The sequence below is a fragment of the Uloborus diversus genome, chromosome 6, assembly GCF_026930045.1.
Source record: "Uloborus diversus isolate 005 chromosome 6, Udiv.v.3.1, whole genome shotgun sequence".
Lineage (NCBI taxonomy): Eukaryota > Metazoa > Arthropoda > Arachnida > Araneae > Uloboridae > Uloborus > Uloborus diversus.
In genome coordinates this window covers 113,068,212-113,092,578 of record NC_072736.1, presented here as the reverse complement: position 1 = coordinate 113,092,578, position 24,367 = coordinate 113,068,212, and the positions used below count along the sequence as shown (strand labels likewise).

At 32.6% G+C, this 24,367-nt stretch overlaps 1 protein-coding gene across 1 annotated transcript in view; it reads right to left on the bottom strand.

Annotated features, from left to right (window-relative positions):
• Positions 1–24,367, bottom strand: part of LOC129224928 (uncharacterized protein CG3556-like) — a 36,550-nt gene that overhangs the window by 3,820 nt on the left and 8,363 nt on the right. The window contains exons 5-8 of the mRNA XM_054859476.1: positions 20,075–20,325; positions 17,738–17,898; positions 5,960–6,155; positions 1,539–1,713 (exon numbers count right to left, since the gene is read on the bottom strand). Coding sequence (XP_054715451.1) covers positions 1,539–1,713; positions 5,960–6,155; positions 17,738–17,898; positions 20,075–20,325 — 783 coding nt within the window. The remainder of the gene's footprint in view (positions 1–1,538; positions 1,714–5,959; positions 6,156–17,737; positions 17,899–20,074; positions 20,326–24,367) is intronic.

Sequence of the window (24,367 nt, the reverse complement as noted above, 5' to 3'; positions counted from 1 at the left end):
GTGATTCTTTTTTTTTTATGTTAACTAAAGCATTGGCTTATACATTATATATGCCGCCATTTTTTAGGCTTACGAATCATTCTTGCAAGGCCAATTCAGTAAGTAACGAACTGACACCAGCAGTCGAAATTGGAAGTAAATTGGTTCCAAACTGTATTAAGAGTCAAGAGGTAATAAAACTGTATAATTTTAAGTTGTTGACTTCGGAACTGAAAAAAAGGAGAAGAAAGAAAACGTATTTCCTATTCCTATTCCTGTTCAGAGTCACAACTGACTACAACTGTATTTATGTCGAGGACTGCATACTAAGTGCCTTGCCTCCATTATTATATATACCGATAGATGGCTGCACCATCACCGGATCTAACAGATAATGAGAATTTAGAACTAGGCCAGGAGCTAATAGCTACCTGGTACTAGCACCCCCAGAGGTATCGTTTCACTTGGAGGACATTGAGACCACGAGCATATTTAACGTCGCCCAGTCCCCTTTAATGACGACGGTGGGTCTTCGACCATCGAGGTTCGAACCCAGGACCCTCCGGCCCCGAATCCGACACTCTACTGATCGGACTACCACGGCCCCAAAACGTATTTGATCGCTGAAAGAACCACTGGGAGAGTAGCAAAGTGTTGTGCGTTTGTAGTATGGACGTCTTCTTCAACATCCATCTTACATCGCACATTTATTGGTCGTTTCCAACGAGAAGACACTTGACTCCGCCTTCGTCAGGTGGTATCCGACGATTCTATTTCGCTGCTTTCGGAAGAAGGCATGTTCGAATCATAGCATTGTGTCGTAAAAACAGCAGTTTTTAAAATGTAAGAATAGCGAAAGTATCAACAGACCAGTGAAGCAAGTGATGTTAAGGACACTGACATTTTTTGCACATTAAAATGCTCACCTAACTTAAGGTTGTCTTGGTGTCTCATTTACAAGCGCGAGAATATGTTTACCGATCACCCCCGCGTAAAATATAACTCTGTGTTCGAGAAGACGGGGCGAAGTGCCTTCGGGTAGAAAACGGACAATACCTCTAAGTGATTATCGCCTGCTTTGCCTGCTAAAATTGAGACAGCGGTCGAGAGACTTTTATGCAGAAGGTGTCAGGGTAAACTAGGTATGTATAGTACTAGTCTATGTATAGAGATGACGTAAGATAAATAAATACCTTTGTGCTGAACAGTAAAGTAACAGAAGTAACAACGTCTAAAAAGCACAAATTCGCAGATTACTGCAGACATATGTTTCGGCGTTTCAGGGAACGCCCTTTCAATGCAAAACGTAGTGAGCTTATGCATGAAAGACATCCGACAAAAGCCAAAGGTTCTTTTATCGGATGTCTTTTCATCCATAAGCTCACTACGTTTTGCATTGAAAAAGGCGTTCCCTGAAACCCCGAAACATATGTCTGCATTAATCTACGAATTTGTGCGTGCTTATCAAGTATGCTTCCTTGTTAGATTTTTCAATCTATTTACTAACTATGCTCAGTATTTGCGAAGTTTTATGATCAATTTCAGTTGCTTCATTTCACCTATATCTGTCGTCCAGTTGTGCGGATTTTTCCATGACACCGTAGAATGATGTGTTGACTGGTACTCGTACTTTCAGGCTCCTTTGAAGGTCTTTTTTGTCGCCTATCCACAGAGAGTATTGGACGTACAATGTGGGACCAACTTCATCTATCAAGTCATTAACCTCTATATTTCCTGAAAAAGAATTATTTTCTCACTGGTAATGACAGAATTTCTTTTTACTTCCTTTTACAAAAAAAGGAAGTATTATATTCGCGAAAAAAATTTCCACTCAAAAATCGACCTTAATTTCCATTTTACTCACTCCCGAATGAATGTTGAGTTTTTTTTAGACTCGACCACACGCGGATAAGTGCCTAAGAACGTATAGACTCGCGAAATATCCATTTTGACGATTCCCGAGACTCGACGTTAAATCCCAGTCATCACAAATTTGCCATTTCATCTGCGCTTGCGCGCGGACTCAGATGATTTAAAAAATCTTGCTAAAATTAAATACAAACATTTTAAGTTTAGTAATAAATATGAGATAGCAACAGATAAAAATTAGAAATCCCAAAGTTTTCTCTGATTTAGTTTTTAGGTCTCGGTAAAGATTGAATTCTGCATCTTAATTATTAATGGATTCGGTGTCTGATTTGTCTGTCCCTTTTCAGAGCCAAATTTTTAACCTCAGGAGAGCGTACTAGAATGATAGCATCACTTCTAATACAAAGCCGAACCCTCACTTTTGAAGTACACAACGTGTTTTACATTTGTTAAATAAATATTTCCAAACTAATAAATATCGAAGTGTTATTTTTCTTTTAAGATTATCAGTTATTCATATCCATAGTTTCATATAATATATCACGAAATCGCTGTGAAAATATTCTAATCGCATTAATTAATTTAGTGGGACTCTCACTCAGACTAAATATAAACAAGTCACACGAAATCTTAAAACAGAAAGCCCGAAAAGCTAAGTCCGCGCGCAATCGCAGTTGAAATGACAAATTTGTGATAGCCGGGATTTAACGTCGAGTATTCCCGAGTTGGTTACAACGAGTTTTCTCGTGACGTCTGTATGTACATATGTATGTATGTGCGTATGTGAGTTTGTATGTCGCATAACTCAAGAACGGTATGTCCTAGAAAGTTGAACTTTGGTACGTAGACTCCTAGTGGGGCCTAGTTGTACACCTCCCTTTTTGGTTGCATTTGGGTGTTTTTAGGGGGGTCTTTTGCCCCTTTTTTGGGGGGGGGAAGTCATTTTTAATTTTGATGTAAACTCAAGTGGTGTTGCAATTTGGCGGACACATGGCAATATATCGCCAGTCTTTTGATCACCAAGTTTTGTCGCCAACTTGGCGACAAATTTGGCGGTTTTTTTAATAAAAATCTGGTTTCAATTTGGCCCACTGTTGGTGATATTTACAGAGTCAACTATTGAATCACATTAAAATTACCAATAACGGGAAAATGTCATTAAATTGGAGTAAAAAGAAGTCATGTGAGGCACACATCAGCTCGTTTGGTATGTGTTTTATTCGAAAAAGAAGCTAGCATGTTTTCAAAAATTGCCTTATAGTATCAGAGATAGATTAAAAAACCCCCCAAAGTTTTTGAGGTATGTGAATAAATCCGGGAATTTCGGGAAAAAAACGCGAATATATACGCGGAGGAAATAAACGCGGAGCTTTGGGAATTTTGGAAATAAACGAACTCTATGATTTTTCACGTTTTTTCTGGGGTTAAAATACGATTACGTAAGATTTTCTCAGATGATATCAGTGCTAAATAATCTTCTACACTATACGATCAAAAGTATTGGGGCATTTTCAAAAAATCACATTTTTAAGGATTTCTCAAGAAATAAAAAATCAATTGCCTGGAACTTTTGTCCCGTTAAAGGCATGCTGCAGCTGTCATTTTCCAATAAAAGTTACATTACTCTTGCGTTTAGGGGATCAGTAACAAATTGAGGAAAACAAAAATGGTTTTTGATCCTAATTCATCGTAAAGAGTTGAGAATAAGCTGTAAATTTCAGAAATTAGTTAGCTATATACAGTTGTTTTACATATGTTTGAGCAAGTATCACTGATATTCACGAAGATATGAGCATTTATTTCAAAACTACGAATTGTACTTGAAGGTTTTTGGCTCATAACGCGCAAAGTTTTTCATCAAAGCTTACCGAACTTTCAGAAAATTTGACAGCGTACAAGAGAAGGATAATACTAAAACTTCAAGTTAAAGTATTGAATTTTCGATAAAATATGGACATTTAAAGCAATTAATTTTTCGCTGCACATGCACGAAGGATAGCAATTTGTAACTTTCAGTCTGAAACCCAACTACATTCTTCAACTCATAATAAAATTCCAGTTCAATATCTTAAAAATTCAGAAAGTTATCAGCGATCTAATAAGCCGAATTTCAACAATTCTTGGATAGGCGACGAATCGTGAGGGGTCGTTCGAAAGTTTGCAATATTTGCTTGCCCTCGTTCAAGTGTGAGTAATGATAAAGATCGCTGATAACTTTCTGAATTTTTAAGATATTGGACTGGAATTTTACTATGAGTTGAAAAATCTAGTTGGGTTTTATATTATGAAAGTTATAAATTGCTATCTTTCGCGCACGCGCAGTGAGAAATTAATTGCTTGAAATGCATATTTTAATCAAAATGTCAACTTTAAATTTTAGTCTTATGCTTCTCTTGTATGCTGCCAAGTTTTCCGAAAGTTTGGTAAGCTTTGATGAAAACTTTGCGTGTTATGAGCCAAAAAAGTTCAAATAAAATTCGTAGTTTTGAAAGAAATGCTTATATATTCGTGCTTATTGGTGATAGTTTCTCGAAAGTATATAAAGTAATTGAACATAGTAAGCTAACTATTTTCTGAAATTTACAGCTTATTCTAAGTTATTTACGATGAATGATGATTAAAACACATTTTTATTTTCTTCAATTTGTCACTAATCCCCGAAACGCGAGAGTGATGTAACTTTTATTGAAAAATGACAGCCGGAAAATACCTTTTATGTGACAAAAGTTACAAAGCAATTGGTCTCTTATTTCTTGAGAAACCTTTAAAAATATGAATTTTTGAAAGTGTCCCAATACTTTTGGTCATATAGTGTAGGTCCTCAGTATAGAACAAGCTATTGAAAACTGAAATCGAATTGAAACTAAAAATATGCTTGTTGAAAAAGTTTTTTTTTTTGGAAGAAATTCAAATTGATGGTTGATGTCCAAAAATAACTACGTAAGCTGCCCTTGCTGACGTGATAAGTATTATAAATGATATAACTTATCTCTGTGATATTATTAACAAGTACTAAATATACAAATAAATCATTTAATTGTTTAAAAACAGATTAATAGTATTCATAAAAGTATTAAACATTCAAATCAATCAGTCAAATATTTAATTGCGAACCAATAAAAAACAATCAGTTAAGAGTAGCTTAACAGTCTATTTGGTATAACGTTTAAAGGAAAAGGTTACTTAATTTGCATTTACAACAGGAAAAAGCATTAAAACTGAAATTGCTTAGTAAAAAGGTTAAAATATAAACAAAGTTTCCTCTCTAAAAAATATTTGAAAATTGTATGGAATTTTCAAAATTTCCTTCAATTTTAAACAATTTGAATTTGTTTCAAAAAAAAAAAAAACTTTTTCAACAATTTTTGATTTTAATTTGAAATAACTTGTTCTATACTGAGAATATAGAAGATCTTTTAGCTTTGATATCGTCTGTAAAAATCTTACATAATCGTATTTTAAGTCCAGAATCAAAGTGTAAAAACATCGAGTTTGTTCACTTTCAAAATTCCCAATGTTCTCCAAAGTTCGGGGTTTATTCCTAAAACTTCTGGGTTTATTTCCGTAACTCAAAAACTGTTTTTTTTTTGGTTTTCTAGACTTGCCAAATACACATTTTTTTAAAAAGTACGGTGAAACATATACAGCATGGGATCGTTCCATGCCAAATGACCTGCTCCACCCCTCTAAAATTACAGGTCTTTTAAGAGTTTAATTTTTGAGTTATTGATTTTTGAAAACTCAAAAGCTGCTCACGTCTGACAGTACTTTGACATCTGGAAGCAATTGTAGCAGAAATTTGATTCCACACACAAACCTGCAAAACTGGGGCCATTTTCTTGTGCTTTTCTGCGCTTCAAGCTTATGTACAAATTGATTGCATCAGTAAAAGTTTGAACTTATCGCAAATTTTGGGAAATCGAGATTTAAACATCAAAATATCCACTTCGATTTTTCTCAATATATGTTGTTCAGACATCAATTCTCTACACCAGTTTTCTACTTATGTATCAAATTTTAATGATAGAATGCCAATGGTTTCTATGGAAATTAATTTTAAGAACTATTACTAGATTTTAAAACTGTTTTAAGCTTTTGTTAGAGCTCTTACCATCATCTTTTTGTTTTTCACATTTATTAAAGCTTATATTAACCAAGCTTCTGTGATTGAGAACTGGGAGAACATAATAAGTATTGACAACATCCCCAAACGATCCGTCATCCAATTGTTTCCCCAAAATACGTCTCATTGCTTTTTCCTCGTCAAAATTAGCTTCGTCTTCTTCTTCTTCTGCAGCATAAAGAGCCTAGAGTATGAAAATAACATGAAATGTTAGCAGAGTTAATCATGCCAAAAGATTTGCACATTTTTTTTAAAGTTTTGATTTTGTTACTCATAATTATTTACTTTGCCTCGGTATGACAGGATGCAAAAGCAAATATCAAACACTGTAAATAAGTTAATGCTTTTGTATGCTTATATTGCATGCATGATAAAAAAAATGCAGCGTTTTACATTAGAAATGTGAATATCTAAGCGCACATATCTGCGTTCTAGCGTCTCCTCTTCGAAATGATAAAATGTCTATCTTCTAACACTTAGTTCCTTGAATTGTGTTCTGCGGACCCTTAAGGTTCCTTAGAGATCACTCAAGGATTCCGTGAAAATTGAATTCTTTCTTTTAATTCAAATTAGTCACTTAGAATAGTAATGGAAATAAAGATTGAGGAAAGCTTTTAACCAGTAGTTCCGAAGGTACAAAGAGAAAATATCAAGAACGAGTTGCAGGTTAAAAACGATTAATTGTCAAAGTGCGTCCTTAGATTATGTCAGTACAAGAATAGGAACTCTTTATTGAGACAACATCTTATTCATCTCTGAAACAAATTCAAATGAATGCCATTATTTTAGTTATGGTGTAATTTAAAAGATGAGTTCTCTCAAATTATCAGGAAACCACTTTTACCATTGGCATATGTGAAATATGTGAAACGGTTTCAATAAAAAATAAAAATCGCGACAGGATATTTCAACTTTCATACGTGAAGCTTAATGTTAAGTATACCTGCAATAATAAAATAAATACCGCAACAGGATATCAACTTTCATCCGTGAAGCTTAATGTTATATACCCGCAATTATAAAATAAATACCGCAACAGGATATCAACTTTCATCCATGAAGCTTAATGTTAAGTATACATACACCTAATAAATAAAAATCCAAACTCCATTAAAAATCAAACCTTTTACTTACTATTAATAAAATAAATACCAAACTCATAAGTATTAAACCTTTTACTTACTGACAATACTTCAAAGTACCACGAGATTCAAATTTTAATAAAATAAATTGTGAGGTTGGAATCCCACACATACTTATACATACTATATATAATTCATACCAAATGGCACTAATCATGGAACCACAAGAATAGTGTAATACTGAAAAAAGTTTAAATAGATTGCAATCGAAAAATCATCTTAAGACATATTTGCTGAGGCAAAAAATAGAAGCCCGCATCTGCCGCTATCGAGATATAAGGTCTTTTTAAAATCTGCCGAAATTGAAAAAAGAACGCCAAAGATAAAGATTGGCGAGAAATTGATGCAATTTCATCTTCAACTACAAATGTGAAAGATGTCTTCCATTCGATGCTGTATTTTTTGCTCAGGTCAAGTCCGGATTCTTCAGCAAAGGAAATGCTTGAATTTTTAACTCTTTTGAAACTGTATTTCATTCAGTGCAAGAAATTGATCACCAGGTAAGACACCTACTCCTCTTTTTGCGCCGCAAATTGCTTTTGTGCGTTATTTATTGTCAATCTGGATTTAATAATGAAAAATATCTACAATTTTTGACTGTTTTGATCACTTTAGTTCTAACGATATTATATTTATATTTATCTGTGGCGATTTTAACTTTCACAATATCAGTGATGTTAACAATGTTAATTACAAGGGTTCTTCTATAAAACATTTACTTAATTTTACGAATCTGTATGGCCTTAAACAATTCAATGATGTTCTCAATTATAATAACAAATACTTAGACTTAATTTTATTTAATGTTCAGTATTGTGATATTTCTGTTGTGCATTGTGTTAATCTTCTTGTTTCGGAAAACCTGCATCATCCTGCTCTTTTAATTAATAGCTGTTAATTTATGCTTTCTCGTTACAGTAAGCATTGTGCTAAAAGTGCTAACAATGGTTTTAAGAAAGCTGATTTTTTAAAAATGTTTTGTATGTTTTCTGAGATTGTCTGGAACTTTTAAACTGATTTTAAAGATGTTAGTTTAGCAGTTTCTGGCTTTTATAATATTTTGTTTGATGTTTTCACACATACACACACACACACAATCAAACTATTCTCATTAAAATCAATAACAGGAAATTTACTTTCTGGTACTCAACTGAAACCAACAGGTTGATAAAGCTTAGGGACTTAGGGGAAACTAGGGAGATTCGACCCAATTTTTGGTTTTATATTTTCCTTTTTTCCCAGAATAGTTACAACGAAATAAAAAATATACAAAAATACTTTGCCGTTTTGCGCATTATTATAGCTAAAAATAATAGCATAATTCCAAGTAGAAATGGTACAAAAAAAAAAAAAAAAAAAATATATATATATATATATTCATCACGTGTGCAAATGGGTCAAGTGTACCTAGAGCTAGGGAGACTTGACCCAACACCTAGGGAGACATGACCCCCCCCCCCCATGAATGTAAAAAGACTCATAGATATTGAAATCAAGAACGTAGGTTTGATGGTGTTTTTTTGCTTTAATAAGTGATATTTGAAGTGAATGAACAAATGTTCCTTCTTTAGGTGAAGTGTTACTGATTTTTTTTTTAAATTAATCTTTTTGCCCATCATCAGAGAAGCAGAAATCTAATTCAAAACTTTATCTGTTAAAACCTAAACAATATTTCAGTTGTTTTATTAAAAAAACAAATCATTGAGCTTAAAAATCATTAGTATTTTAGTTAGTTGTCAACTTAAAACAATTTATCAGACCAAAATATTTTAGTTATTCTTTAAGTAAAAAAAAATCCCCCTTCATATTCACAATATTAAAGTTATTGCTTAAATAAAAGAAAACCATTAAAGTCTAAATCATTATATTTTAGCTCTTCATAAACAAAAATTCATTGAAAAAACATCAAATTATTTTTGTGGGTCAAGCCTTCCTGGTTACCTTGTGTCAAAGCTCCCTAAGTAGCTTTATCTTGTTTGCCTCAAATTTTTAGCAACTTAGATAAATAAAATCAAATCATTCGGCCTAAATCACAATATGTTATCTATTCAAAAATAAAAATTCATTGAAAAAACATCAAATTAAACAAAAACATTAGATTAGTCTTTGGGTCAAGTCTCCCTAGTTAGCTTGGGGTCAAAACTCCCTAGCAAGCTTTCTTTTGTTTACCATAAATTTTTAGCAACTTAGGTTAAAGTTATATAAAACTACTGTATATCAATAGGTATCTAGAAAAGTAACTAAAACATGTATACTCTGAAACTTCATTTCCCTCAAAACTGGAGGATAAATTCTAAAACATTCCAAAATCTTCAAAATTTACTTTTCAGGTGCAGTATCATTTAACACTGAATTTCTTGAAAACCACTGACAATTCTAAAATGGTTTATCCCTGCAAAATACTGCTGTGTGACTGGTCAACCAATAATATGACTAAAATATTCTCTAAATATCTTTTTCATGGAAAAAATCCTCATGGGTCAAGTCTCCCTATGGGTCAAACCTCCATGGTTTCCCCTCTGCAAGTTCGCAAACTGACTTTAAGAAGTGACGACTATAATGTGTCTGGTGAATTTAGAACTTTGTGAGATCTAATCTTAAAAACACCATAAATGATGATTACAGTAAATATTTGCGTAATCTTATTTCTGATCCTAAGAAGTTTTGGTCCTACTTTAATAAAAACTACTCCCCGCCGAAAAAATGTTTTAAATAATGTGTGTTATGATGATAGAGATATTGCTGGGACATTCGCCAACTATTTTAGTTTTGTCTGTTTATGTATTTTGTCTGTATCAAGCCAGTACTAGTTATGACAGACATTTTAGTCTTTATGACAACTATGTTTGTGACCTAATTAAAGTTGATATAGTATTACCTATGATGACATATGATCTTTGCCATTAACGCTTTAAAGTTCTCTTCAACCGTCAAGGTTGATAATGTGCCTTCTTTTATCGTTAAAGGTTGTGCTGATAGGCTAAACTATCCTCTTCTTATTTTATTTTACCTTTCTTCAAAAACATACAAAAACATACAGAAGCATACAAATAATTATTCCTATTTATAAAACAGGGAATAATAATGAATGCAGAAATTATTGCCCAACTGCGATTTTGAGCCTTTTTTCAAAATTTTTTAAAACTATTACATACAGTGGCTCCCAAAAGTCTTCGTACACCTACGACTTTCAACGAAATAGGCCCCAATCCATTGGTTAGAATTAATATTTTGGAATGGGTATTTAATTCTAAGATCTATGATCAATTTTTAACAAAACTACATGAAAAGTTTTTAAAAAAAATATTTACACTTAATTTTTTAAAAATCAAAAACCAAAAAGTGCCAGAAATTTTATCTCACAAAAGTCTTCGTTCACTTTATAAAAGGTCTATAATGGAATAATCTAACTTTTGATTAAGTTATTAATTAGTAGAATATCATACAGTATTCGTAACACCTTTTAAACGTCTAGGAATGATTTCATTCTTTTTCTTTCTTTTTTTTTTGCGTAATTTCTGAGTAAGTATTCAATCACACTTCGAGTTTGACTGTTTCTAGCTCTATTTTCGTTTTAAAGCCCTATTTTCGTAATCTAGCCTCTAGATATCTCTAAATACGTTACATTAAGTTAAAATCTGGAGATTGAGGGGATATTTTCTAAACTTAAGGACAATTTTTGAGGCAGTGGACGCAAACGTTGAAAACCGTGTGCTTCTTATCGTTATCTTGATGAAAAACAAAAATGTTTCCAATAACCAAATTTTTGGCTAAGAGTTCAAAATTTGTTTTTAAAACATTTAAAGGAACAGCATGATTCATTATTTCATCAAAAAATTACAAACTACCAAGTCCTGATGCTGATATGCACCCTCACACTAGAAACCTCCACCGTCCGGATTAACTGATCGAAATAAGTTTTAAGATTAAGTTCCTAATTTTTTCTTGTACTTACAGTTATACAACAATTTAATCAAAAACGTTGAATTTATTTTTATCTGTAAGTAAGGCGTGATTCTAAAACGTTTTTAGCTTATTTATCATTGATTTTGCGGCGAAAAGCGTAAACTTTCTGTTTTTCGCACGACCAAGAAAATTTCTGCGGGAAGAGGTCCCATTTAATCCAGCTAATCAGAGAACTTGGCGAACAATTTTAGGTGAAAATTAAATGCAAAATGTTTCATTTAACTCTGCAGAAACTTTTACAGCACTCAAATGTATATTTTTCATAAATGTTTTAACCTGAAATCTCTGATCACGCTTTGTCAACTTCGCCGGTTGACCTTTTCTTACCCTTTTTTCGGTCTGATTCCTTTTTTTAAAGCATTTTATCAAGCACTTTACTATACAAACAAATAAATTAACTAATTTAGAGACATTTCAAACCAATTTACCACTACAGTGGGAAAAATTCAAATTTTGAATGGTGTTTGTGGGTTTTTACGAATACCATCCATTTTACAGTAATAAGCACAATATTAAGGAATAAATAAACAAAAAAGTAAAGCCAAATCACTCTTAAGGGTCAACACAATGCAAAAATATTAATAAAATGGCATATGATAATTTTAATCATGAATTAATTCGAAAATATTTGAGTGTACGATGACTTTTGTGGCGTGTTATTTCTCTGTCTCTTCGTTTTCTGACCCATTTCAAAAAGAAAATCCGTCAATATTTTGAAAAAACTACAGGGTTTTATTTACAATGACATAGGAATGATGTGAAAAAATATTGAACTTCATATTCGAATTCAGTTTCGAGTTATATTGGTTTTTCTGAAAAATTTCAAAGTGTACGAACACTTTTGGGAGCCACTGTATAAAAAGTTCTTTCAACAAGTAAAAAATTTGATCTCACCTGCTCTGCATGGTCCCCCCCCCCGAACGTTCTACGAGAACCAATTTGACTTGTTTAACTTCAGTCAAGTGCTCATACTTGGGACAGTTTTGAACTTTTACCTTTTGTAGCATATTAATCATATGCTTTCCATTTGAACAAGTATATTATTAGAATGTTCCTTAGTACTTCACCTGAGGACAAGGTATAGATGTTTAGATATGTACCTTTAAAAATAAAAGAAAAAAATGTGTCATCGCCCCAAGTTAGGGACCTTCCTACCTAACTTGGGACATTTAACATTTTGATCTTTCTTTTATGTATACAGCAATCGATAATAGTTTGGGACACCAACTAACATTTCTAAGAAGTTTATTTTACAGCTCAATAAAGAAAAGGTTATCATTAGATTAATATAATATAATCTTGTAGGCGTTCAAAGATCTTAGAATGTATACTTGCTCCGGAAACTTGAATAACCCCCAGCTTTCTTGATTCTTTTGAATGTGATGTTTCCGAGTTCTCCTCTATATTTGGAAGCATAAAAGTAAATGATGAACCCAAATAATTCTGAATATGCAACTAATTTTCAGCTCTCCATATTCCTCATTTCATATCTTTTCATATTCATTTTCATTCCTTCCTAATACTTGAAAATTCCAACAAATAAATTAGTCTCATCTGTACTTTGAGATTAATTTTCATTAATAGAACTAACATGTATAATATTTTGACAAAACGTCTTTTGCTCATCAATTGATTCCGCTTTTGTAACATTGGCAACTTTTCTGTCCTGTGTTACGGTTCAACACATTTATTGTCATCAGAATAGTCTTCATGTTTAAAAATTTTGCATCTATATTTTTTCTAAATACAATCATATTACTTCATTTATTCAATATTCTTTATAGACACTTTTTATGCGTTAGTACCCTGACTTGGAACAGTGTCCCAAAGTCCCAAATTTGGAGCGTATTTGCAATTTCTCAAATTTATGAATAAATTATTTAGACTGAATGGGTTAAGCAGAAATGAGTTAGCCCAAATAAGGCACAGGTACGTAGTCGAGATGAAGAGTTAAACAAATTCAAACTAATGCTTCCCAGTTAGCGTGGGTAATCAAAGTTATTTCCAACTTAAAAAGAAATATTTTTTCGAAATTTTCAAAATCATTAAACTAACCCATTTTGTTAAAACATCAAAGTTTAGCTCACATAGCCTCAAAAGATAACTAGTCATTTATTCTGCAACACCATTTATTTCTTACTGGTGAAATACTGACAGGTGTACCAGCCCTCGAAACTAAATTCGGCAAAATATCCCAAGTTAGGGTAGTGGCCCAAGTATGGGTACTTGACTGTAATAAAATCATTTCTTCATTTGAAAGCGGTGGCCAACTTGATGTTGTTTACTCTGATTTTGCAAAAGCGTCTGATGTGCTTTAGTATTTTTTTTTTTTTGAGGAAATTGAACTACTACGTTGGTTTATTGGTTTTCACATTAATTTTACTGACGAGTTTTTGTTCAAGTTGTATGTTGGATGTTTATTTTAATGGGGCTATTTCGGATGATTTTGCTAATACTTCTGGTAAATTTTAAGATCCGTGCTTTTTATATTATTCATCAACGATATTTGTAATGCTTTTCACTATTGTGACTACCTTTTTTTATCCGATGATTTAAAACTCTTAAGAAACATTTGTACTATCTCGGACGCTATTCTTTTACAAATTAATTTGGATAATCTGCACCTATGGTGCATAGCGAACAAGCTTTGCTTAGCTGTTAATAAATGCAGTGTTTTGAGTTACAGTCGTAGATCTGAGCCATTCATTCATACTTATAAGACTGACAAAGTGTTTATTGCGCTTTGACTTCGTTACGGATTTGGGTATCACGTTTAGTACTAAGCTTGATTTTACGTAACCTATTTTAACAACATTGTTTTAAAGGCATACAAGGTTCTTGACTTTCTTAAACGTAAGACTAGGCATTTTTCCAATAAGTAAGCGCTTAAAACGTTTTATTTTTCTCTTGTACGCTTCAACCTTGAATACTGTAGTTTTACTTGGGATTCCTACTACAATAGTAAAGCTGAAATTCTAGAGCAGATTCAATCCAAATTCATTAATTGCTTGTGTTACAGAACTGCTATTTACGATTTTCTGCCTTATTACAGAAGAACCTCTCAATGAGGGACACTAAGGGGACAGAACGTTTTGTACCTAAAATAGAGGTGGCTCTTTTTCGGAGGTATTTGAATTGAAGCATGTTGTGTACTTATAGTATAATATTATAATGCATATATACTATAAACATTTAAGATTAAATATTAAAAATGTTTTATGCATGCTAAATAAAATTCAGAGACATTCAAATTGAAAAAAAAATATTTTAAAAATTCAAGTTTAATCAAAAAATTAGTAGAGTCAAAGTTACGTAATTTATAGAAATAATTTTGAAGTTTGTTTCATGAATTTGCTTCATGTCATATAATTTACAATTCAATGTGTCAATGTACAATTCAATTAAATAAGTGTCACCATACCCAAGTTTTCTATAAAAATTTAGTCATGGATGGTGCTGAACCCATATGAATCAATTGCTGAGAGGGACAAGCATGAATGAAAAATATAAAAATACATATATATATATATATATATATTCTTCTTTACATGTTAATGACTAGGCAAACTTTTTCCAAACCTTAATCTTTAGACTGCAATTTTTCTCTGTGACTGTCCCTTAGATAAAATGTCCCTTATTCAGAGGTATCCCTTAAAGGAGGTACTACTGTATTACTCTTATTTGTGTAATATATATATATATATATATATATATATATATATATATATATATATATATATATATATATATATATATATATATATATATATATATATATATATAATGTTCCCAGTCTTAAATCACGCCACAAATTTCTGTGTATTTATCTATAAGATCTTAAGTATTTTAATTGACTTCTCCGACATTGTTGATTCCATCCAATTTGATGTTTGAAATAGGACTCTTAGGAAGCATTCATGCTTAAAAAATATTTTTACCAAATTTAACTACGTAGATAGTTTCTGTCTTTTTAATTTCACAAACTTTTAACATTCACTGTCGCGATTTAGATATTTTCAACGCGTCATTTTATAATTTTAAGTCTAGGTGTTTTAATACTTTAAATGTTATAGTTTGTTTTAAATGATATTTTTACGTTATTTGCCATTGTAACTGGATTTTTTCTGTAGTGTGCAATACTTTTTTAAGAACTAAACAAATAAATAAATAAATAACTCACTGAAACTTGCTAAATTTGACGACTTTTTAAAAAAATATCGGCAGGCTTTATGGCTTCATTTTTCGATTACGGGGACACGAGGGAAAGTAATTTAGCCTCTAGAAACATGTTTTACAATTCTCTTTCGGTTGCTGCTTGTTTATTTTTTTTTTTCATCGTTACATTGTCGTGTGGTTTCTTGGTAAGGGTCGCATTAAGTTGTATTTGCTCTAGGGTAGCATCTTCTAGCGTCTTGTATATATATTTAGAAATATTGCAGCAGTTCATCCCCTGTGTTTGAGTTTATTACCATACCGTCTCTTGAATAAAAATTGTATAGTCAGAGCTGCCAACTTTTGAAAATCCAAAATCGTAGCAGCATTTCGCAGTTAAGGGGGAGGGGGGAGAGCGTGGCCGGTGCCGCAAATTTAAACAGTGATGAATTGTCAACAGTATAAAGAACAAAAAAAATGACACTTAACAGATTTCAAATATGATACAGAAAATATTAATACTCAATAAAAAGAATTATATTCTTCACTTATATATTTTTGGCAGTTTTTCCGCTTTTTGCCGAAAATTCAATGTCTGGATCAGCGTCGCTATCTAAAAACCGATCCATCTTTACACCATGCAACTTTCGAAGAGTGATTATAGTTGCGCAGGACCCTCAGCACACACATAAAAGTTTGATTTGCTGAACATAACGGTTTAGTTTTCATGCAGTTCATGTTTTATTTATTTATTTTTTAATTGGAATAATAAATTAAAAAAAAAAGCAGGAAATTGTAATATATTTGGATCCGCTTTCTTAGGTCGTAGTTTAAAGGTGCAATTCGTAGCAACTATTTTTTCGTAGCAGTTGGCAGCTCTGTCTATAGTAATAGTTTTTATACCTCCTCCCCTGATATTTTTTCGAATTTGTGCAACGACGTTAAAAGTACGATTTCATTAAACCCTCATTAAGTGCGAGAATAAGGTATAATAACTATAACTTGTTTACTTATCGTTTAGTTTGCTTCTACGTAGTATTAAAAAATACTTGAAAGAAATTTTCTACATGACTGATAAAGTGGGAAAGAAAGGGTTAAACCTAAAAAGTTTTGCTTAAACGACTGATATAAAGTTATTTTAAGAAATTTTGTGTTAATGTTTGAAGTTATTACTTGTTGAAGACAATATATATAATTTTTTGGATTAACATTGCAAAAAAAAAAAAAAAATAATAATAATTTTCAGAACATTGCATTCAAACTAAAGTGTTAAAAAATAATGGGTTTTATGGAAAAAGCAGTTTTTTACAGTTTCCAATTAACAAAGAAATTAAGATTCGCTATTCTCACACAATAAGCTGAGAATGGGTGAGTTGCTGCTTTGGGCATTTTCCAATCCCTTCATAAAAGTACATAATGTTTTCTTTGCGAGAAATGTCTTGTGACAACGACTGCTTTTTCGCATATCGTCGGCTCAGAGCAACAGTAGTATATCTTAGTGTTATTCCTGGGATTAGATGTCTTACTGTTGCTCTGAGGCGACGATATACGGTTGCTTCCGCCAAAAAAAAAAAAAAAAAAAGAATTAACTTGAACTCTGAAATTTTGAAATTCGAAATATGTTTTTCGCAATCACGAGTTGCGACAGGACCCTACTCATTGGAGTTATTGTTTCTAGAAATGGCTCCTGTCCCCCCCCCCCGCCCAAGACTGCCTCTCCTCCTGGGCGGTTACGTCTGTATAGTTGTGTGTGTGTGTGCAGGCGCGCGTGCGTGCATGTGTAGGCTTGTGTGTGTGCGTAGACCTGTGTGTATGCATGTAGGCGTGTGTGTGTGTATGAGCGTGGGGTGTGTAGGACATGGACGCCACCGACCAGGAGAAGCGGATTCCGGGAGGCAGTGCTCGGAGCCGTGCCTGCAGAGGACGGTGGGGGTTGAAAAAGGAACCAAATATCAAAGATGGTCAAGTGAGAACAATAAGCAATCGTGATTGCTCAAAAAAAAAAAAAAAAAAAGCATGCCATAAATATTCTAAAGAGGATTTAATGCTCGTTTACCTATTCTCACAACTGCAAATGACTTCTAATATCGCTTCCTGCTAGGAAAAATAACTACACTAAACAATAAGCGTACTAGTTACAAGTGCCATTAGTTTTGCTCAGTTCGAATATTGAAAATCAGGCTTAAATCCCTTTTATGAGCTTTTGTGCAATTCATTTTGCTTCAGTTTAAATTCAGTTTAAAATTATTGCAAGCCTCTTGTAACTAGGAAATTAGCAATATTTAAGAAAAGAAGCTTGAAAATAAATGTCGAATTCCTTTAAAAAAGCTTCTTTTAGAGAGTAATATATTTACTCTGTCTGACTTTACCGTTATTTAATTGAAACATTTTTACATTAAAACAATGAAAAAGAAAAAAAGTTTCTTTCCGAAAGATAATCACATCATAAGTCTGTCGAATCTGCCAAGAGAAAAAGACCGTGTAAGTTCCAATCAGTCAAACTCACCTGCATCACTAGAGCAGTCGTTTTTAAATTATCTATTGTTCCATTTCTTAATTGTTTTTGCTTCAGTTCCATCGTCAACTCCTCTATTTTCTGAACATCCCAAGTGGTTCGTGGCTGGGCAGCAGCGCAAGCCAAAGCCATGACTGCGTACGCTTGAATGTCTGAAAAGAATTTTCCTCGTTACAGTGTTGGAAATAATATTTTCAGCATTGGTGAGTTTTGCTTCAATGCGAGTGGAATTTTTAGAAAAATTCTGCAGCAAACAAAAGGTGGGGAGGGGACCCCGAAATGAGACTGAGCTTGCCCACAAATTTTGGAGTTTGATCCGACCCTGATGGTACTAGGGAAAAAAGTTGTTTCCCAAGATTTAGTGATCTTACATTTTCCGCTCCAGAAAATCTACCAATGCGAAGTAATTCGTTTTGACAAGTTTTATTTGGTCACTAGTGGTACCCGCACGGTTTTGCCCGTAGTTGAAAAGTAAAAGGTCATTCGGTTCGCCTGTATATTTACAAATAATGGATGACGAATTTATCGCCAATTGGCTATGTTCATTCGCTCTCCCATTCCACGTCATGATAATTTCGTAATTTACTCGTCCATCTTATGACAATTTTGATCCGGAAAATGTTCTTAAAATTGAAATAGAAAAGGAACAAATCGAATTTTCGAAAAATCGCTTCGAGGTGCACATCCTTATGCTACAAACTAACTTTGTGCCAAATTTCATGACAATCGGTCGAACGGTCTAGGCGCTATGAGCGTTACAGACATCCTACAGACATCCAGACATCCAGACAGAGAGTCTTTGAGCTTTATTATTAGTAAAGATGTGGAAGGTTTCTAAAAACATTTGGTTTTAAATTTCTCCTTCACTGCTATTTGAAGCGTATAGCTGCAAATGTAGGTATCTCCAATCGGGTTTTTCCATCAGTCAAAAGTAATATTTTTAGTCACTGATGTTGATAAAAAGAATTAAAGAAATAAATAAATAAAGATAAATAAATAAATTAATTAATTAAATAAAAAAATAACACGGAGCAAGGAAAATCTTTTATTTTCGAAACATTTAATTTTTAATTTGTTTTTTAAAATGTCAAGATTTTTCAAACAAGGCGCGGTCTTTATGACGTCACAAGTGATGAATTTTGGCACGTACTCCACTGGCGTGCTGAATGCTTACGCTTGATGTCTACTGCTTTTCCAGGTTATGATCATTCACAAGCGAATTAAATATTGCGCTCTACGCTTGCTATAAACCATGTCCTTGCTAGTACATGCAAGTAAAGAGGCGAATTAAATGTTGCGCTCTGCGTTAATGGCATCAGTGAATGGCATTTCATCACTTATGATGTCATGTGCAGAAGCGTAAAAAAGGAAATTGAATCTGCGCGTCGATTAAAAATTATTTTTTACATATTAAACATTGTCAAATTATTTTAAAAATCGTCAGAAATTTTTTTTTTTTAAATTTCGGAAAAGACCCCCATTCCAATTTTTGCGCAAATGCGTTTTTTACGCTGTTTTCTCAGTGCAATATCTAAGTAAGCCAACAACGTGAGACATTCAGATAGTTCCAAAATGATCCTCTACATAGTCCAATCTGAATAAAATAGGAAAAGTTATTACGATCAATATCGTTTTGTATAATATGAATTAGTCCTTGAAAGTTTGTTCTTTGAGATACCTATACTTTTGCAGCTATACGCTTCATTTTTGATGTGCAATTTAAGTTTTTCCATTTACCTTGTAGCTATTGCATCTTAGTGTAATAAATTAGAAACAACTAAGTCTATCGCACTTCCTATCCTTTTGGAAGACAATACATTAAATTTTGGTGCAAATTATACTTTTGCGTAATTATACAAACAAAATGACGAATAATTAAACTTTTGAAGGTTTTCTCAATAAGTGATTTTAGGTTACACTTGAGGGTGTTAGTATTAAAACTTGGCATGGGTGTATTAAGGTCCTGGACATGAAATGTTTTAGTTGTTTTAGCGGAATTCGTTACTGTTTCCGAATGATTTTCAAGAATTAGTTATTATATTTTACCATCTTTATTCTAATCGGGAAATTTAGATTCCTCCTCAATACTAAGTCAAACCGCATTGTAAATAAAACTGGCGGTGTAGAGTTTGGCTCTGTTTATCGATAGCTCTGATAGACGGAGGATTAAAAGAAATCTTTTTCTTCAAGAAGAAATGAGTTCGCTCATGATCACAGCTTCTCGTTATCAGACTCATTCCATACTTCCCATTAACCATTTGAACAAAAAACGGTATTTAAAACCTTTTTGTTTCATAGGACATATACATAGTAGACTTTTTCACTCACCTGTCCAAGGTTCCTTATGATTACTCTTAAAAGCTTCGTACACTTTCTTAGCATCTTTCTCTGTAATGTCTTCCCCCGCGTTACACAAAGCTAACATGAGGAAAGGATTAGTGTATTTCTGAGCATTTACTCGTTTTCGGAGTTCAGCCACTAAATCTTGCTTGAAAAAATTTCTCGGGTCGATGCAGGTAGCAAGAAAAGCATTCACGTACTGTGCAATTTCTCCACTAGGAATATCTGCAATCTTTTTCCTTAAAAAGATAGCCATATTTGAGCAAAAGCAGAAATAAATACTTTCAAACCAAATTTATAATCAGGGAAAGTGTTAAAGTAGCATTTACAATTAGGCATAATGAGTAACAATTATGTGGTTAAAATCGGCACTTAAGCATTTTTCAACCTTCTTTTAACCAGCGGACCAGCAGAAGCATTTGAAACAATTTCACAGTTCAGTGATATATATATATATATATATATATATATATATATATATATATATATATATATATATATATATATATATATATATATACATTGCAAGATGAAAATTAGGGGGGGGAGGGGCATTGCCTTTTTGGGACAGTTAAAAAAGACGTGAATTTTTTAATTAGAACTTTGTTTAAGTGAATTTAGATGTGACAAAGATGAAAATTTTCGAGTTGTGGAACACCAAACACTTTTAAAAAGTTTTTGCGTGCCTCTGAGGGTTTTTTCCTTTTTTACCAAATAATAATAATAATAGTGAATGAATTAATAAATTTTTAACAGAACTTTACTTCTTTTTAAAGAATTATTACAAAAAGGTTTAAATGTTAAGAATAAGATAAGTAACTATTATAAATAATGGATATACGCATTTTAACTATTAAATATACATAAGTAATTAACATTGCCTAAAAATAGGCTTGCCAGACTTTCAAAATGTTGAATTGGGACACCAGAATGCCACCCCCCTTGCTAGTATTCAAAGGAGTACATACCCCTGGCAGGAGCGTTTTATAGGGCAGTTTATTCTCAATGCTGCAATGAATAAATGGTTACTAGTTGTGAATATAAAACAGGGGTAGTAAAAAATGACATAAGCAGATAATTTGAACATTTCACTTCCGAGATGTAAATATTTACAATTTATTTTAGTTTGAAAAAACGCTTTGAGTGAGGAATAAAAAAAATCGAACAATATTTAGATATAGTACTTTTCACTCCATAGCACTTTTTCAGTTTTTTTGGTGTAAAGATCCTCTCAAGCTAATCTAGTATCAATTTTACAAGTCAATGTTACAAATGATAAGGTAATTATCCGAAATGATCCTTCACAATTAATTATTTTTAGACCTTTTTGGACATTTGTAATCAAATTTATCTTTTTCCGGGTCGTGAAGTAAACCCGCCGGAACACCAGGATTTTGTTTGAAAACCGGGACGTCTGGCAAGCCTACCTAAAAATCATACAACATTACGAAAATTAATAAAAACTTCGCGTAATCATTATGGTGGATTTTTTTTGCTTGTTTTGGTTTGAGTAAAGAAATTTTACTAACATGGATAAGCAAAAATCTTCGAGGATCGGTAAAATTTTTCTGCGGGTCGGTGCCAGTCCACCGCACTACAGGTTGGGAATCGCTGGTTTAAATCATTTTATAAATGACTTAAAACTCTTTTTAGAACTAGCGGCGTCTGCAAAAAAAATTATACCCACAAGTTACAGCATTTCATTTAAATAGCGACAGTTACATGTCTGCCCTTCGCAAATGCTCCTTAGATTCGCGAAAGTGTTTCATTCTGTAAGAAAAGTTATTTTTCTCCACTTGCTCTTCACTTTATAAAGTAAAAACGGTCTGCCTTTTGATATCTTTGCGTTTGATTCTGATCAGGTGGGGGTGTTTTCCACCCGAACTTTAAAGAATGGAATTAGTGCCTTACTGAAGGAATGAAAATGCATTTTGTTATTATATCGGTCTCGCTGGCTTGTTTCACAACTTTTACAGTTTTTCGGGAAGACAATCACTTTCGTATTTCATGCATACTTTTATTCAAATACATTACAAAATGTTTTGAATGTATAAGTTTTTTTCTAAAATTAAAAAAAAAATTGGTTTTAGTTGTGATGTTTTTAGTTAAGCGTTTTAATTAAAACGCCATTTTGAAATTTTTATTCAGATAGATATCTATAATAATTTTTAAAGTCTTTAAAAATATTTTTGATCTGAAATTTCAGTGCCATTTATAAGCTATGTTGACATATTTTAAAACTAATTGTTTTGACAAGTGTTAAAAATAACATCGCCAAAAAGTACATTCATAGATAGTTTAATGCGTATTGCATTGCATACTAAAAATATTGAGGAAGGTAAATTAAGATCTTTATAAATATATATTTCATAATACAGTGAAATCCCGTTATAAGGAATAATACCGATACAACGAAATATCCGTTTCAACGAAGTAAATTTTCAGTCCCGATTTAATTTCTATTACTTTGCTTGAATTTCATTGCATTGACATTCTCGTTACAATGAACAAAATTTGCGGCCCCCCTGAAGCTCGTTGTATCGAGATTTCAATGCATCTTTATTTATGACTAGCTTTTACCCGCGGCTTCGCTCACGTTGATGTAGTTTTTTTTTTTTTATCGATTCAAGTTAATGGTCAACACAGGCAGAGGTTAAATATTTACCATAAATTGGTTTGTCTCCAGTTTCGCCGACATTTCAAATTGCCTCCCCCCTTTAAAGAATCAAATGATATGATCAAAGGGGAAAATCGGGGGATGGGGGTAAACGGCGAAATTGGGAAGACACCCAAAAAAATCACACAACATAAATCAGGAAAACGTTCAGGAGTTGTAAAGAAGTTAGTTTGTGTAATTTTCAAAAATTCCAATTCGAGTGAGGTCAACAATTCTTAAATAAAGTCAAACATTTCCCTCAAAATCCCGATCCCCGTAAAATGATGTCCAGCGCTACACCGGCGATCTAAATTATTGTATTGCTTCTTACCGGGAAAATCGTCCTCTAGAATAGGATCAATAGTTACGACAAATCCTGATTTTAATAATGTCCCTTTAGAGAGAGAACATCAAACCTTTAAAATCCCCATCAGAAGGAAATCAACTGTTTCTAAATAACGTAAACGGTCCTGATTACAATACCAAAAAGTTCAGAGCAAAAATATTATTAAAATGACAGTAAGCACAACAGTTTTTAAGTTCCCATTTGAATGAGAACACTGGTACAAAAACTTCTCATTTCGGAAACAGAAACATTTCCTAAAGTCTCTATTAGAAGGATGATATCAGCGTTTTCAAATAACATCTTCCTCTGAAGATCTCCGTCATGATTAATTCCAAAAATCTTCATCAGTACAGGTCCGATAACATAAAAAAGGGGAAAGAACACTACTCTCCATTGTCGCCATTAAAGTAGGGACATTGATTCCACAAAAATTAAATCGATTAATGATCCTAATTAGCATCATTAATCGAACACACTCAAAAAAGAAAATTAAAAGTTTCAAAAAATTTAAAATAATTCCCCAAAGACTGGAGATAAGAAATGGGTGTGGCGGTTTAATTTACATCTTAATAGTAGTTTTAATGTTGTTTGAGGGTATTGTTTCACTAATTTGGCAAATTAGTTTTACCTTCAAAAACTTTCCATAGTATTTAATGATCTTTTTACCAAAGTTAATTTTGCAAATGTTTCATTTTAAAGCAACTTTTGTAATGGCTGTTGCGCCAAGATTTTTGAACACTCGTCCCGACCGCGTTATCATAACTCTACCTATCAAATAAGTTTTTAAAATGTCATTTTGTTTAATTTCATTTTCTATTTTTGCAATTAAAAGCAACGTAAAAATGTAAAATAATAAATCCAAATCCATTATTTATCGCCAAAGGACCACTGTACCATACATTTGTCAAAGACTTGCCAAGTTTATAAAACTGCGTAAAATATTTGCTTAATCTATATTCAAAAGATATGATTTTCAATTCCGAACAGAAGATGCTATAAAGGAAATGTTTTGCATGTTTTTGGCCGTTCCTGGCGAAAAATAAATCTGTTTTCGACGGTAACTGGGGGTAGGGGGGCAGATTCTATTTAATAACTTTCTTTATTAGCTACCAGATTATTGTACATAGCAAAAAATACCCGGCGTTGCCTGAGTCTGTAATAATTATGAGAAACAATATAGCTACTTTTATTAGTTTTCTTCTGTAACTGAAATAACTCAAAACCGACCGCTAATGACGTGATTAAAAATCGAGCTTTTTCTTTAACCCATAAAAGTAAA